The 17953-nt window shown below is 27.0% G+C and overlaps 3 protein-coding genes across 6 annotated transcripts in view; 2 read left to right on the forward strand and 1 right to left on the reverse strand.

Moving 5' to 3' along the window:
• The window catches only part of LOC105193199 (glycogen synthase kinase-3 beta), a 54439-nt gene extending 50603 nt beyond the window's left edge, over window positions 1–3836 (forward strand). Inside the window, exon 9 of the mRNA XM_039454447.1 lies at window positions 2720–3836. Coding sequence (XP_039310381.1) covers window positions 2720–2793 — 74 coding nt within the window. The 3' untranslated portion in view covers window positions 2794–3836. The remainder of the gene's footprint in view (window positions 1–2719) is intronic.
• LOC105193238 (leucine-rich repeat-containing protein 58) lies at window positions 3784–13951 on the reverse strand. Of its 2 annotated transcripts, XM_011157626.3 has the most exons (6): window positions 13837–13942; window positions 11419–11692; window positions 8308–8784; window positions 7429–7645; window positions 6537–6726; window positions 3784–5262 (listed from the first exon to the last, which is right to left on the reverse strand). In XM_011157626.3, exons 3-6 carry the CDS (start codon window positions 8775–8777, stop codon window positions 5096–5098), a joined length of 1044 nt encoding a protein of 347 aa, XP_011155928.3. In that variant the 5' UTR covers window positions 8778–8784; window positions 11419–11692; window positions 13837–13942; the 3' UTR covers window positions 3784–5095. The 2 variants fall into 2 exon arrangements, with proteins under 2 accessions (XP_011155928.3, XP_039310385.1); XM_039454451.1 differs by lacking the exon at window positions 11419–11692 and having other exon boundaries at window positions 13837–13951.
• On the forward strand, window positions 13679–17785 carry LOC105193221 (mitochondrial ribonuclease P catalytic subunit). Of its 3 annotated transcripts, none has more exons than XM_011157594.3 (5): window positions 13679–13855; window positions 14608–15478; window positions 15805–16048; window positions 16233–16363; window positions 17426–17756. In XM_011157594.3, exons 2-5 carry the CDS (start codon window positions 14619–14621, stop codon window positions 17754–17756), a joined length of 1566 nt encoding a protein of 521 aa, XP_011155896.1. In that variant the 5' UTR covers window positions 13679–13855; window positions 14608–14618. The 3 variants fall into 3 exon arrangements, with proteins under 3 accessions (XP_011155896.1, XP_011155904.1, XP_025991279.1); XM_011157602.3 differs by lacking the exon at window positions 13679–13855 and adding an exon at window positions 13984–14118; XM_026135494.2 differs by lacking the exon at window positions 13679–13855 and having other exon boundaries at window positions 14619–15478; window positions 17426–17785.
• The last annotated feature ends 168 nt before the right edge of the window (window positions 17786–17953 follow it).

The following is a 17953-nucleotide window of genomic DNA, read 5'->3' on the forward strand; positions in this document are numbered from 1 at the left end:
TAATATATGATTATTTTATTTAATAAAAGTAGATTTTCTTGAAACTACGTTATTTTATTCGGTAAATACTTTTGCACTAATATAATACATTGTAAAGAGTACTTCAAATTTTGACATTGCCAATGACTGTGCATGTAATGTTTTGCATCGTTACGTGTTAATATATCTGCATAAGGTAAGAACGCTGAATAGTGTAATTTACAGTATATCGATAAAGACCAATTTTTCTTAACTTCTATTTTCCTAAAACGACATATCGTATAAGGAATTAATGTAATATGACATACATTACATTAATCCATTAACGACCAATTTTTTGGTAGAAAGATTTTATTGTGAATAAAATGAAAATAAATAACATTCTTATGTGTGTATCAATTCTTTTCAATATTTTGTTTTTAAAATATATGAATATATTCATGAATAATTGTGAATATTCGTGAATAAATTATACATAATATTATAGCATTAAATAAAAAATAAGAGCAATTGTAATATATTGTATTAATTGTAATAATATTGTATTATAACACGATCTTCAACTAAATTCTATACATCATGACATTATGGTCTTTAATGGATTTATTAATCAAACACGAATAAAAATGGATAGGAAAGAGGCAATTGTTAAAAATAAATTAAGCTGTTTTAAGTGCAACAAACAAAAAGTTTAAAATAAATCTGTATTTGAAAAATTTAATTATTTTTTAATGTATGTGTTATCTATATCTGAGTATTAATTTTATTGGTTATTACAATTATCACAACTCTAATTTTAATTTTTTGTTATAAGAATTTTGTCATATTTTTTTTACAATAAGAACTATAATAATTTCTAATTCTTAATCCGAAAACAAGAAGAAATTTAGAAATATATATATATATATATATATATATATATATATATATATATATATATATATATATATATTATTTAAAGAGAATTTAAATAAAAATATTTTATTTTTTTTTTTTAGTTTTGCTTTCAATGTTAATATGTTAATTTAATCTAATCTTTTAACGAAGTTTCACGAATTTTTCTTAAGTAAAGTTCCATATAAGTGAGTTTTCCTTCCAATTCCATTTTAATTCGTTCATTGTTTTCATAGGAATTTCATCAAGCTGTATCATATATTTATTATCCATCTATTAAAGTTTGTTGTATAAGTGAATTTATATACTGTTGCGGAATGTTTATTACGAAGGTGTGAGTGATACGTTAGGAATAGTCTTAATTTTTTTTTTTTTTTTGGATCCGGTCTGCTCTGATCTCAATATGCATTCTAAAAATCCCAATTGCTGGACATCCTCTTCAGAAGTACGAAAGAAATTTTATGAGGATTAGAAAGCTTTGAATTTAAAAAAATTACAATTATATAATGATAATTCTTCTGATTTTTTATTGTGTTATAATACAAAACTTATTTTTCCATTAAAAATTTACTGAATCTGAAAATTAAAATACTGGTTGGAGTTTCACAACATCTTTTTTAAAATAATGTCTCTTTTATAAGTACTGCGTGTTAAAGCTAATCAATCAATGATAATCACAGTATACAGGGTTTCCTAATATTTCTTGCATAAAGAATATTTTTTGTACTTTATTAACTTATTAAATTTTAATGTTTTATATTTTAATAACTAAACGTCAAATTATAAATTTTAGAATGAAATTTAATTATTTATTAATATGTGTAAGTCAAAAATGAAAAAAATTGGTTCCATTATGTAATGTTATTACTAAAATTAATTAATTATGATTAATTAAAAATAGAAATAATTAATAATGTTCTACTGAAGAGAGTTACACAAATATTTTTTAAATTTATTTATATTTTTAGAACTTGCAGTGAGTGTATAAAATTGTGAGTGTTTATTATTTTGTACTACAAAGTGATGAGTACTACACAATACATGTACTATAAAATGAATTTTCTGCGAATTCTGGGATACCCTGTACAGTAATTACGTATGTTTCATTAACACGTCGCGATATTCTTGATAACATTGTGTACTCTAACCGATCTGACCTAATGACGAAGCAATCAATATCACTAGTATAGTTATTACCAAATACGTTTTGTTTGATACGCACTTACGCTCTTATTCGGTACAGATATTAAAGAATCTTCAGATAAAATTATCAACCTTTTCAAATTATTTCTGTTCTTTGGAATAAAACGTAAAAACGAAACAAGATTTAGATAAAAGTTACTTTGTGTATAAAGACGTTTACTAAAAAGTCTAACTTTAAAATAATAGATATACACACTTTTTTTTATTTAACTTCTTCATAACTTTAAACAAATCAATTTTGTTCGAAAATTTTATTTTATATTTTTCCACATACATTTTTTATTGTTTTTATGATTGAGTATAACAGAATGATATGGTAGAAACAGAGAATTTTTTTATTAGTTTGAAAAAAAGCAAAGTAAATTTTTATCTATAAGAAACTTTTAACAAGGAATTTTTTAATTAACAAATATTAAAGAATAGAAGATATCAAAGAATAAGTAATACTTTATACACAAAACTCTTTCTATGTAATATAAATTAAAGAGTAAATATTGCATGTTAACATTTAAAGCAAGCTGCATAATCACTTTTATTCACACTAAGGAAGAAATATATTATACAAAAAATATCCTAATAAAAATAATGCCTCTTTCTTTCATTACCCTGTACTTCTTTTACACTCCTCAATATCGTATTTTAGACGAGGACAAGGATGCCAAGGAGACGAAGGCGCAGGAGACTCATCAGGAGCAGCAAGTGGTGGACGGCGAATAGAAAATATATCGGTTGATGAAGATCGCGCCCATTCGGAACGGACAGGATGATGATGATGATGACGATATTACCGAATGATAGGGATGGCGAATAATGATAAATCAAGGTAACACCTTCAGCTGCAGGCGCAGTGAGTTCTTAATGTTTAAAACTCATGAATGTACGATATTAGGGAGAAATTGTTTAATATATATATATATATATATATAGAAAGAGAGAGAGAGAGAGAACAAGCGAGATGATGCATAAGCGACAAAAATATTTACCACGCAGTTAAATAAAATGAAATTTTAAGATGAAAAGATCATTAAGAAAAAAAAAAATAATCAGAGTAGTGCTAGTTACTACCACGCCTATACGATAAAAACGCGCTAATTCGACGTCGTAAATAGGTATGAAATTATGTGCACGCGCGCACGCGTGCGTGTATGTGTGTGTGTATGTGTGTATGCGTGTTGTGTGTGAAAAAAGTGCGAAAGTGTGAAAATAAAAATCTTTGAAAGAAAGAGAAAGAGAGCGAGAAAAATAAGCATGTACATACATATATATGTATGTAATATATAGATAAAGCGCATATATATATGAATATGTATATGTATGTATAGGTAATTAATTATATATATATATATGACTATACACTGTACTAAGCAGTGAGCAAAAAGTGAAAAAAGGTAGTAAAACTCTTATTACACGATTGCTATGTTTACACAATTATATATATACATATGAGTATATATATTATATATATATAAATATAAATACACACACCATTCTCATTTCGCAACTCCTTCTCTGCGTTCTTTCTCTTGAATGTTGTTTTTAGTTTTATGAAACATGATGACGCAAAAAAAATATTAGTCACAACGACGATGATAATGATGAATACCTTGTAGCATAACTCTATTCTGGATGTGTTTAAGCGAAAAAGAAATTGCGCAAAACCGCCCCGTTGTCAATCACGTGGTGGAATCACCCTATATAATAATATTATTATTGTATATTTTGTGGTTTATTTAACAATAAACTATTAACAGTAATGTTAACTGGTGCCTTGATCAATTTTTTCCACATAATTCCAAAATTTGCTACTTAATAGCAAATATGTTAGCCCTGTTAAATATGTAAGCCAATAAACAAAACATACGATTTAATAAACTTAATGTTCGAACGAGATCATACCAATCTTTCAATCGAAACGGAAAGGATCGCTCTAACAATTCAACTTAATTATTTATTCTGTATTTCAAACGTTTCCTCAATTTTCTTTTTAATTTAATGTAGCACATGCGCAAAATAAATAAATCGCTCGTTCTAGCTTTTACACATTTTTTCTCATTCAACATATAGTCACAGCATGTATGGTTACGTGGTAAATATGTATAGAACAGCGTAATTTCAGTTTATAGATATTTTAAAATAAAAAACGAGGATTAAAAATAAAGAGTTTAAAAAAGATTTATGTCTTAAATTGATGAAAAAATGCTGTTATTCTTTTCAAATTTTTGAAATAGATTCAAACTTTGCTGTCTTCAAAGCTCTAATACTAAAGAATTAAAAATAACGGAAAATCTTTATTTGTGTCATATTAAAATACATTTCTTATATATTTAACTAAATTACATTTCACATATAATATTTTTGACATAGAAAAAGAGAGAGAAAATACGTGACGTAAAAAATGTTATATCCTAGCGGAAAAATTTTTACAAAATTCAACACAAGTTTGAGAAATGCTACAAAAATCTATATGAAAATACTAGAATTGTAAATTTTTGTAATTTTTTATACCTTCGTAGTGCGTGGTTTTTGCGATTTTTACGAATTTCTCGATAAAACTACGTCAAACTACAATGAACAATAACATTCTACACATTTCTAAGTAACCTATTATCAGCTGGTAGATAAAAATTTTGAACACAAAGTTCTACTAAAAATAGAAAGTAGAAATTTTTTCGTTGAAATATCTAATTAATTATTACAATCAAGAAAATTATTCCAATTTTAGCACTTTTTGTAGATTTTTAGAGCATTTTTTAAATTTGTGTTAAATTTTGTAGAAATTTTTCCGCTGGATATCTTTATGACTTTACATGTTCTAGTTTTCATTCCTCTGCACATCTCAAAACTTATTAAAATATATTTACTTCCCTATTTAATTTTGCATCATCGATCAAACGCAGGTTTTAGAAAATGAGGAGTATCTCCTTTGAAATGTGAAAAATTGTAGAGAAATAATTTTCCTCACAATTTTCCCAAAATCGTCAATATATTCCATTTACAGAAATATGTCTTTAAAATCTTATCAGCCAAGAAGAACCTTTCTGATCATGGCACCACTCACGAGCTCCTCGTTGCTGCCGCGTGGTTCGATGCACTTGCTGCTACATAAGTATTGCAACAACGGTAAGCGATACTTACCGCAGAAGTCGACAAACTTAATGTGCTCTATGCGATTATTAAAGTAAACACCTGCACAGAAAGAGGACGGTAAAGATTGGCTTTGAGATCAAGTCAAAAAGAACGCTTTGTTATTTCGCATTATTTAAAATGTATTGCTACATTTTTCAAAAAACATTAATGCGTTGCAGAAAATGTATCGCAATCAAGCCTTTTTTTTATTTAATTTATCTTTTCGACAATGCTTGATTACGATTAATTGAGTTTTTTTCATGCGTAATTCTTTCAAGTAACACTTTATCTAATCATTTGTTACACAGATCTGCGAGGTTTTATTGATTAAAAATTATAAACAATTTCTTGCATAATTTTGTATGCCAAATATAAATCTGGCCACAGAAATTGCCTATTGCGTCAGGTCTTTGAAGTAAATAGGGTAAAATGGCTTCAAAATAACAATTTTAGCTATATTCATAAAAACATTATGAGAAAACAAATTACTTTCATTATTTTAACCGACGGCCTCATATAGTACTATCCCTTCCTCTTCAAAAGAAAATTTTTGTTTGCCAACGATTTTTTTTTCGTCGAAATATACCAGTCAGAAATTATGAACTTTTGGAAAGATAGGAGTGTAGAATACATAGTATACGTATATACATATATTTACATACGTATACGTATACGTATACATACACGCACATCTTTTTGTAAGTTTAAAGTCAAAGTCAAAGCCTATTTTTATTTTTCAAGTTGTTAAGTTGCTTATATTCTAGTGAATTAAAAAAAAAATAAAAATTTAATTTAAATGATCTAAAATTTAAATTTAGGGGTTTATCATATTGCATCCGCCAATTTGAATTTCGTAAATCTAACAGATTTAAAATCAGCGACTTTCAAAATTCTTTCAAATACATTCAGTTTTTTTTGTGTTAATGGTCTCGGTTCCTTCAGTCTGTTAAAGGGCAGTATGCCTATGCTTTCAAAAACTGTATGAATATAGCTAAAGTAATAATTTTTAAGTTGTTTTATTTTAAAACCATGACGTGATAGGCAATTTCTGCAGCCAGATTCGTGTTCAAAATTACGTAAAAAACTATTTATAAATTTTAAACAACTTTTAATATCCTTAATTTCGCAGACCCGTGTTACAATTATCGAATATAGTTACAATTTTTGATTCGATTTTAGTGTCGATACCCGTTGACCCGTCTTGCCGCTTGCTTAACAAACGAGAAAAACAAGAGGATAATGAATGTCAACATAAAAGTCGATTCAAAAGTCGCAATTAAAACTAACTAATAACTTATATGTGGAATATAAGTATTATTAATCGAAGCACTGACCTTTGCATTGAGGATTGACGCAATGGTGGGCACTATTGAGGTATTGTACTAAATTGTGCGGTATACTTTCATTATCGTAGCGAATATCGCTGTTCTTGATAACACGCGCTGCTACCTCCAGCAACGATGGCGGATTGTGTGTCATATCGGAAACGAATCTCACCACTAATGGATTATCTCGTAAAGACAACTGAAAAATGAACGAGGGATATTCCGTAGGCAAAAATTGTTCCATATTTCAAATTATACCAAAATTATTTATAATTGTGTTAAACTCACGCAGAGTTTGCATATCTCGCTTAATATTTGTAACTAAATAGCTCAAAGGGTGCAGTAAAAATATCATGCTTGTGAATATAATTGTGATTATATTAGACGAATTATCCTTGTTTTACAATAAAAAAATATTCATATTTCATATATCCAATTTTCTTAAGCATAATAATTTTGAAAAGAATTATATTAAATCAGAATTTAATTAGTCGAAATTTTTTTAAATTAAATTATTCTAAATAATAAAATAATTATAATACAAATCACCAAATAAATTTAATATTGTATTTGTAAATTAAATTTATATGAAATAACAAAGAAATGTTTGTACATTTATATGAGGAAAATGTATTTTTCTTTTTCATAATTTTTTCTTTTATTCTAAATAAATTTTGAACTAGAACAATGGATTAATCAATTGAAATTTATATATTTTAAAAGTAATAATTAGAAGTTAAAAATTAACTCATTTAAAATTTACAAAATTAAGTTGAAAATTATTAACGCTTCAATTTTATTATTTAATATTTAACTTATTTACAAGTTACTGATCCAACGCGTTATCAATCTTGTATATTTATATAAAATATGTATGGTAATTAAATTATTTAAGACCAACCTCTGTAAGGCACTTTAATGTTATTATTTCAGTAGGCAACGTCCGTAGTCTATTCTTATGAAGCGATAGGGTTTTCAGATTCGTCAAATTCGCTATTGAGCTTGGCAGACTCTCCAGCATGTTATCACAAAGTACGAGAGCCTGTAGAGCTTTCAATTCACCAAGGGTGGACGGTACTTCTGTCAATCTGTTGTCACCCATCGACAAAACTCGCAAGCTTTGACAAACCACACATAATATTTGTTAATAATGGTTTTGATAAAAACGACTTTTAAAATTTTTGATTTTTTATATATAAAACAATGCGCGCGTGTATAATCTATTTTATTCGTATACAATTATCTACATGAATAATATAAAATTGTTACACAATTTCATTTTTATTATACATTTTCACCCTAGCAAATATATGTATGTATAGTTTCGGATTCTAAGATCACACAAAAGTTAAAATAATGGGCAATATGATAAACGATACAGTTTAGGGTTTGAAATAAAGCACAAACAACAAATAAAATTAATCCTATAACTGAAGTTTCAAATAAAGTAACTTAAGAAGAAAACAAGAATAGAAAAAAAGTTCAATTCTTTTATTCACACTCCTTGTACACAGAAAATTAAATTATACAACGTAATGAATAATTGGAAATCTCGGTAATCACAATTATAAATTTTTAATCCTCAATTAATAATAGCGACTTTTTTATTTAAAATTCTTTACAATTAAAATGTTTAATTGTAGTTTTTTTCTTTTTTCATATTTATGTTTTTAATTGCCGAATATCAATTCGTTAATAATCAAATTAACAAATTTGCTTTTGTCTAGTCATTATTAAAGTTTTCTAATTATTATTAAAATTTATTGGAATGTGCAATTACCTTTGTAGCTTCCAAATATCCTTGGTAATCTCGTTGATATGATTACCACCCAGATAAAGGTATCTTAAGCCAGGTAAGTCGAGAATTTGTTCAGGAAATTCCGTGAAACTGTTGCCACTTAAATTGAGTTCCCTCAAATTAGCGAGATTTTCAAAATCTTTTGCCAATCCGTCATTGGTTAGATTGTTGTGTTTCGCAATCAAGCAGGTCAAAGGACAATGTATCCAAAAATCTGGTAATCTGATGAGGCCACAGTTTGAAATATCGAGAGAATTCAGATTGTTGAATCTATTGATACTGGCGGGAAGAGTCATGAGCGAATTGTGGCTTAACAACAAGGTGTCCACTTGTTCTGGGTGTTTGGTATTGAGAAATTTTTTATCTAACACTTCATTGTCCAGTAATTGATGGGACAGGTTCCATCTTATGACGGAATCCGAGTCGCTGGAATCCGATGTGTAATTCTCCATAGCTAAGCTTTAACATACAATTATTTATTCATATATTTACCGTTAAATTTACTTATTATTACATAGCGTTTGTATAAGAAAAAGTGTAAATGTATAAAAATTAACACAATATTTAAAATGCGGCTCATTATTATAATGACAAAATAAATTAAAAATAATATAAAGGCCTGAAAAATTATAGATGTTATAATAGTTGAATCTTTATCTGTATATTACAAATTACTATAAAGTGCAATAAAAAAATTGTGATATCAGTTTCGAACCACAGTCTTTTTTAGCCGTATTTTAGCGTTGAACTAGATAATTAAATTAGTAAATTTAGAATCAATATTTAAAACCAAACATAATTATATAAAATTATGTCGCGAAGTTCAATGATATAAAGCGATAACGCGTACGTCGGCTAAACAATAATGAAAATAGAATCAAACGATGAAATACGATATGATATAAGACTCATGATTAATTAAAATAATGAATGTGTAGTAAATGATCCGTAAAGTCTTTCAATTAATAGCTGTCGTACATTGTGAATGCGAGATCAATAATGTGCAAGTTTTTGCAAAATAATATAAAGCGTAAGAATTCTAATAATAAACAATAAGTTTGATTAATCAAAGTCTACGATATCCATAGATAAAAGAATTTAACTTACAAGAAATATCAGAAATTGCGAGATGGAAAGTAATTGTTAGACAATTTGTGGAGACGAATCAATTCTGCTTAAAGTCAACCTTATTTGTATCTGACTGAACAATAGGTAGAATATATGAAGCATCATTCGAGTCGAATTATTATAATATGTATATAAACAAAACATGACAATAATCTGTTACATTCAAAATTGTTATGAGAGATTCTGTTAAGTACGTTGGAATAACAGTCGTCCAAAAGCTCTATATCATTGTTCAAATTAATATGCCACTTTTAGATTTTATATGTATTATCTCGAAGATTAGTCTCTTATAATTAAGTTCAGAATCAAGGATTTTTATATTGTTCCACTTGAAGTCAAGATTGAATTGTAAAATGTGATTAATAATATTTGAACTCATCCTAATTTATGTTTCTTTTATATTTCAAAACTCTAATCTTTAGTTTTCTTTTTGTTTTGGCCAACATACGATGTTTCATAATCTACACCGATTTTTATATATTACATGACTGTTCAATTCGGATCTTTACTTTTATATCTTCTATTAATTCCGTTAAATTATTTAAATATCTGTAGCTTGTTAAACATTCATCTTTATTAATATTTCAACAGAAGCTGTTATTCCTTAAATATTCTTTATGTAAGGAAATGTATTAAAGCTTCCTTTCTATACTAAAAATTTATTCTTAGCCTGATCTTTGTCTGTGACCAACTTTTTATTTTTTTTTCTTGTTCTGTTAAAAACATGAACCAATGGACAATTATTATGCAACACAATAATTTTCACGAATTCTAAATTCTTTCGATAGAATTTGTAACAATAAAATGACTCTAATTCTTTAATATATATGTGTAATTTATAGTTTCATATAACATATATATTTATGATATTTCATATTTATATAATATTTTTAATATATTTTTATTTTATTTACTTTTATATAATCTTCATAGCAAGCAGTGTTAATTTATTAATTTAATGTTACTTGTCTCATTGCGTTTCTTATCCGTTTTTCCGAGAAAAGAGGAAAAAGTTGATATAGTGAAAAAATGATAATTTTGTATAAAACCGCACTGTCATTATCGTAATCGCGCATGCACGACAGAGAAGAGACAAAATGTAAATAGTGAATGTGTATTTTTCGTCATGTGCATGACACATGATGTGGATTTGCGCATGTTATCAGGCGACGTATATCAAGTCAATTATAAAAAATCGAAGAATTCAAAAAAGATTACTGATTAAAAGCGGCCAAATAATCAAATTATTATCATCGGGAAATAATTTCTAGTCCTAAAAGTATGTTATAATTAAAAAAGTACAATGAAGTATTCTTCATTTGATGCCCTTTCAATAATATTATTAAATTAATTGCTATCCACAGGCACGCACATGCTCATCGTACATATGCATTTGGTGCACGTAAATTAATTATCAGAAATCGATAAGATTCTGAGAAAACCAATGCGGCAAATCGTGCTGTTATTGGCTATAAATGGTTTTTGTTGTGAAACCGTTCTTAAGTGTGTCGTAAAAAATAATGTACGAGGTGTTACAATACCATCAAATGTATTTTTAGTAATGAAAAATACAAAATTCTCGACAGCGCTGCAATTATAATCAATATTGATAGAAAAATTGTTTGACATAATTATTTTTTGTAAGTAGTTATGAAAAACGAATAATTTACAGACAGCAAATATAATTTACATTCGATCGATCGTTATATCAGTTTATTGAATAAAATTGACTTTTTTTTACAAAATAAATTACGAAATGTAAAATAAAAAAATTCTTACTTTGCGTTGTGTATTGAAATAAATTTTTAATATTAGAAATTAAAACAATGGAAGTAAAATGATTAAAAGCGAACTAGCGAAAGTTTGAAATCCGCGCGTTACTACTACGCGAATTAGCAGCGCGATTCGCACGTGACGTCACAGCGTGAACTGTCTCACGGTGGCTGCATGGAGCACCACACTTACTTATTATTTGTTTTAGCTCCGCGAGGAAGACAATGGCGTTGGCAAATTTGGCAGCCACCCGTTGGCACTTCCCGAAAACACGATGCGTAGCGTGAATGCGTAAATCTCGAACGAGCGGCGCGAATGGAACGATGAACACGCGGAGATCGGCGGCGCACGAATCGCGACCGCACGAGATCTGCGCTTTATCAGACACGGTCGTCTCTTTATCCATCGCCTATCATCGTCGTGTCGCTCGAGCCGTTCTCCCCGCCAGGCGTTGTTGCAGCCAATCCTAAATATATCATTGTTAAGGCTTACCCAGATAGATTTGCGTGTACAGTCGCATAAAACGTATGCATGTACATATAGAAAAATGAATCAATTTGAATTTAATGATCACTTCTACAAATGCACTATACTTATACAGTATATATATTTCTGATAATTTATCAATTTGCATTGCGATTTTGCGTGCAAAGATGCATTGCGTATTTTACAGGTGTCATTAATAAGGAGTTACATAGACCTTTTCAACGTTAAAAAATTATTCACTCCAGCGCTGCAATACGTTAGATGCTGTTGAGAATTAATGTCCTAGCTCCCAAAAATTGCTGTCAGTTTTGCACTCTTTTTGCATTTAGCATTTATAATGCGTCTCTTTAAACGAACTTTGACTGCGCTTCAAGTGCTATATAAAATTATATTTAACCATGTGCTGGTTATACGCGTTTGTAAAATGCTTTTTTAAATGGATGAATTAGCACTACTTTTTAAGCTCTGCGCTGTGCTACGTGTAGGGTAATGGAATTTTCAAGAATTTTTTGAAAAGAATAATAAATTTTGATATTTGTAAAAAGGACATGTTTTATTGATTATTAATGTGTAAAAAAAATTTTTTAACTGTTTTGACTTATTTAAATTGACTTTTATTGAGGCTGCTCTTGGGCCCTCCAATCTTAACGCTCTAAAATTCTGTAAAACAAATATAAGAAAAATAATTACGAGCCTCTAGATAATGAATGTATGAAGACCTGACAGACTGGACTTCAAACTTTTGTAAGAATCGAAAAGTGACAAAAAAAAGATTCTGTCAACAAATTTTCGAACTTTAAATTTTTATAAAAATTGTTAGAACAAAAATTTTTTTTAATGATTCTAGAAATCATAAAGAATTGGAATAAAAAGTTGTTTTATTAAAATTTGACAATTGTTAAAGTTATCGCTTTAAAACTTTTTAAAAACATGCTTTCGAGAAAAACTCATTTAAAATTTGACAAACAAAATTTATGTAAATAATTATGTTTTTGAGTAACTTTTCACTTTTTTCCCATACTCTAGACATTATAAAAAATAACCTAAAATTAAAAATATTTAACTTGTTTTTAAAGCTGAGAAGATACCTCAAATTAAATGACACACACACAATATTTCAATATTTAAAAAGTTAATCAAAATTTTATTGTTTGAAAATAAAAAGATAAATGTTTTACGAAATAATTTATAAAGAAATGATGTATCCAAATAAAATTTTGTTTATTGTGCGTAAAATCATTTTATTTTATTTAAAAAGTTTAAAAAATTTTAAATTAGAAAAACAAATTATAAGAATAAATGTAAAAGATTTTAAAAATAATAACTTATCTGGTTATCTATTCTATATAAAAGTAATTCTCTTTCATATTTAACATCCAAAACTTATTTCACATTATTTTTTACAATTTCATTTAAACTTATTTTAACATTTATAATCATGATAATTTATTTTTGCATTATTACAATCTGATTTACAATATATTATTATATCGAATAAAATTTTAGAGAGAATATTTTGGAATGTAGCTCAATATGTGATACACATTATAAGTCCTCTGACTCGATTTGTCGATGCATCGGATCATGTCATGGCAAAACATACATACGCGATACATTCTGCGCGCGTTTTTATTTTCAAGCTGATTGGTAATTAAATTACAAGAGGGATGAAAAATTTGAAGTATGATTTGCTTTGATCAGAGAGTATAGGCAAGTTTTTAAGTTCATCGATTGATTAATTGCATTATGCACAAAGGCAGTTTTTGCAGAACAAAGTTGCATTTTGAGCGCAGAATGCACTTGATCAATCGATAAATTAAAAAACTCACCTTATCCATAAAGAGTTATTAATATAGAGTGTAATAAAGAGTTAATAATTGCGTGCAGATATACCGCAAATTAAATAATTATTAACACATATAAATATAAATATAAATTTGTAGTTCAATGTATGCATTGTACATACATGTTTTATACACATAGAGGCGCTAGTAAACGGATTTCACCTAAGATATGTAGGTGTATCAGTTAAATCGACTCTTAGATTCCGCTTCAATAAAATTAAAAAAAGTTAAAGTCAAGAAGCGATAATGGGAAGAATAAGATAATAGTGATGCACTTTACCTCATGATCCAGACTTATTGTGAGTTTCCATCATGACAAAAATAAATAACTGCACGATATTGAGCTCAATGTGTACCATGTGTACGATGCATGATGCTCCGTAGAGGTTAGAAAACGTGAGCTCTTACGAAAATTCTGATGAAAAAGGAATACGAAAAAAGAAAAAAAATAAGAAAAAGTTCTTGATATTGACTTACATAAACACAAATATTATAATTTATTGTATCTGTGACTAGTGTGACTACATTGTGAAGCTTTTCTACAATTAATACATTCTATGTGGTAAAATTGCTAATAATATCTTAATAATATGATTGAAATAGATTGCATTATTTGAGATAAAATGGATTGTTTAATAAAATAAAGTTATTCGAAAAATGTGTTAACATTCTTATATATTACGTGTTAAATTAAAAAGCAAAAACCTTTAAATAAAAATATACAAACATATCATTTTGTTGTACTTGTTGTATTTATTGAGTATTAATTAATGTATGTGCATAAATAATTTATGAGGAATGTTAAAAGAAATTATACTTATTAAGATTTAATTATATTAATAATGATAATATTTATAGGACATCTTAGATTTTTAGAAAATAATTATTTTATTATTTTCATAATTTTGTTGTTGCACAATATTTAATATTTTAATTTATTTTTAAAATATTTTTTTATAATATATATATATTTATATATATAAATTTAGATGAAATTAACTTTATTTCATATTATGAAATAATTTTAATAATAGATAAATTTAATTTTTAGGTGTGAATTAAATGACGCTGTTTTATAAACTATATCAACCATTATGGTTCCAGTCTTACAAGTTTTACAGGAAAACACATGTTTTATCAAAACATATCTATAATACTAAGAGAATTATTTCTTTGAATAACTTTATCACAGAAAATGCAGATATATATGAGCAAATAACAGAGAATTTATCAACTACACAATGGAAAGACATGCGAGAAAAAGTTCTTCAAAAAAATCAACAAATTACACCAGCCATTGTAGATTCTACAATCATGGATATGTGTTTTAAAAAGTGCTACGTGGATAGTGCTATTGAGTATTTCAAATTTTTGAAGGAAAATAATTATCCCCTGAATACGGCAATAATAGGAAAATATCTCAAATTCTTTGTTTACAAACAAGATTCCTTGACTGATGCAGATAAAACAGAAATTATAGAAACTTATAATGCTTTGAGACAAAAGCATCCATATTTGGATTATTTTACAGCTGAACAATGCATAATGAGCTTATGTTTAACGGATGAATGGGAGAAAACGCACGAAATAATAGAAATGGTGAAGATCACTTCCAACCCAGGCACTACTATGTATTCTGCATTAGCTAGTGCAGCATTTAAAAATGGAAAACCGGACATTGCTTGGAAAGCATTGGAAGACATAATACTGTGCAAATTAATTCCACAAAATAATGTATACGCATCACATCTACAGTATTGCCAGTTGGAGGATATGAAAACTTTTAATAATAGAATGGAAGATATATTTAATTTCTGGGCTAAATATAATATAATACCTTATAATAAAGTTATAAATGCATATGCTGATGCAGCTAGCAAATATGGCTGGTCCACACAACTCGTAACAATCTCCAGAGAAACGTAATTGTTTTTTTTATTATTTAGTTTAGTTAAGTTTATTTTAGATGATAGTTAAAGCGATTTAATAATTAAAAATGAAATTTTTTGAGTTAATAGTAATAACATTAATAAAAGTATTATAGCTACTATAATAAAAGTAGCTATTATGTAACTACATTTTTCAAAAGTGATGTTTAAGAATTTAATAATTAAATCAAAAGTAATGTTTAAGAATTTAATAATTAAATCAAGGTTTTAAAATAAATAGATTTGTATTTTTATAGAATGAAGTTAGTATTTTAAGTTAGCATATAAAATTTTAATAGTAGCACATTTATCCTGTTTAGGGGAAATTGTAAACATTGTGGTTATTCCTTGTCCAAAATAACGTTTACCGAAAAGGAATTTCAGGAACTGGCAAAATCTATAATGGACAGGGTGATTATAGGATCGGACGTCTATCGTAAGACCAATCCACAAGAGTTGTTGAAGTTCCAGAGATTCATTGAGAATACTAAACCTTATGACATAGTAATGGATGGTCTTAATCTAACTTATATGCAGAACAAAACTGGACCTACGTTATACTGGGTAATACATACATATATATTGTTAAATAAAATATACATTGAAATGAAATATATAAGTATACATTGTTTTATAAGTTTATATATTATAAGAATATGTCCATCGATTGTAAAGCGTTTTACTATTATTTTTCTATTATTACTTAATATATTAACTATTAAATATTATTGTGCGTTTTATATTACAGCTAATTAATGTAGTAGATTATTTCAACAAACAGAAGAAAAAAATACTTGTATTGACGCGGAAACATCAGAAGAAGTTATTTTCTTTTAAACAAATAGAGCGGCGTGCACATGTCTTCTTACTAGATGATTTGTAAGTATTGCAGAATGCATACTAGTATCCAAAGGGGATATTACTTTTAAAAAGTAACGCGTTACCGTTATTCTTATTTTTTGTAAAAAAAATAATTCGTTATTGTTACTCGTTACTGATTTAAAAAAAAAAATAATTCATTATCCGTTACTTGAATAGAATCATTCATTACTTTTTTTATAAAGCTATAGTAAGTCATTAGATCTTAAAATTACATTATTTTATAATCAATGTTAAATGTAGTAATATTAAAACTTAAATCTCCTTGCAATTCTGCAGAGGGCAAGCTTATATTAAACTTATCTAATAATTTCGTTACTTTTTTATTTTTTAATATACTCATTTTTACAAGTATTTTAATTAAATATTTAAACTTAAATTAAATTTAACATCTTTTAAAACATTAATGTTATTATTAAGAATGCATTCTAGTAATCAGTGTTAGTATTGAAAATTTGTAGCAATGTATATATGTAATGTAAATTATTTAATATTGACAATGGAATGCAGTCCAAGATATAAAAATTATAAAGTATTAGAATATTTTTATTTAATCATGGTTATATGATCTATTAAATAGGTATAAAAATAATAGAAAACTAAAGTAATGATAAAAGTAATGATTAAATGTTATCGTTACCATAAAAATATAACGATATTACCGTTACAAACAGCAAAAGTGATGATTGCTACTGAAAAAAGTAACAAAAACAATAACGGTGTTACAATGCATTATTTCCCAATTTTCCTAATATCTATAGCAGATTCTATTGAATTTTTAAAGCTGTAATCAGACTAAAGATTGGATAGGAATTTAACCAATCCGAAAAAAGAAAATCTTAAATTTAGTTAACTTTATTAATTTAATTATCAAAGTTAATTAAAATCTTTGGTTATTCCAATTCAATTGCAATCTCAATTTCTAGTCTGATTATGACTTCAGATAACACATAGGCATAAGATTACTTTATAATTATATTTATAATAATAAAAGTATATAATATAATTATAAAATAATTACAATGATATATTAAGTACAGTTTTATATATATAAAATTTTAGATCTGCTGATGATCCATACATACTATATGCAACCATGGCAAGCGGAATGAATGCAATGTTTATCTCGTTGGACTTGATGAGGCAGCATAAGCATTCCTTGCAAAATGAACATTTACGACAAACATTTAAGAAATGGCAATATTCGCATCAGTACTTCCTAAAGAAAAGTAAAACTGGCATACGCATCCAAGATCCTTTTGCATGTATGCCGTTTGTACAAAAGATTAACAATTGTTGGCACGTGCCATATGTCAGCGATGATTTAGTTATTGCAGAATCATACGAATTTCCGAAAAAATGGTGCTGTTTTAAATATAACGAGAAAAGATAAATAATATTAAAAAATATAAATTTATAAAATATCGTATATTTATTGCTGGATACTAGATGTGATTTAAAGATAAAAAAATCTTATTAGTACTTGTCTATGGACATGTAGTACACCGTGTCTTTTATATAATTTTATTATAAAAAAAATAAAAAATGTTACAAATTTGATTGTGTACACCCAAGGACTTTGATTCTGTC

The sequence above is a fragment of the Solenopsis invicta genome, chromosome 10, assembly GCF_016802725.1.
Source record: "Solenopsis invicta isolate M01_SB chromosome 10, UNIL_Sinv_3.0, whole genome shotgun sequence".
Classification (NCBI taxonomy): Eukaryota; Metazoa; Arthropoda; class Insecta; order Hymenoptera; family Formicidae; genus Solenopsis; species Solenopsis invicta.

What these genes read in the sequence shown, in the direction of transcription:
- LOC105193238 (XM_039454451.1), bottom strand. An exon ending in CATTAAAGTGCCTTACAGAG is followed by an intron (nt 6,727 to 7,428) that starts GTTGGTCTTAAA and finishes TTCATTTTTCAG; the next exon opens with TTGTCTTTACGAGATAATCC. An exon ending in CGTCAATCCTCAATGCAAAG is followed by an intron (nt 5,263 to 6,536) that starts GTCAGTGCTTCG and finishes CTTTCTGTGCAG; the next exon opens with GTGTTTACTTTAATAATCGC.
- LOC105193221 (XM_011157594.3), top strand. Translation starts at nt 14,619, where the DNA reads ATGACGCTGTTTTATAAACTATATCAACCATTATGGTTCCAGTCTTAC. An exon ending in GTAACAATCTCCAGAGAAAC is followed by an intron (nt 15,479 to 15,804) that starts GTAATTGTTTTT and finishes TATCCTGTTTAG; the next exon opens with GGGAAATTGTAAACATTGTG. An exon ending in CTGGACCTACGTTATACTGG is followed by an intron (nt 16,049 to 16,232) that starts GTAATACATACA and finishes TTTATATTACAG; the next exon opens with CTAATTAATGTAGTAGATTA.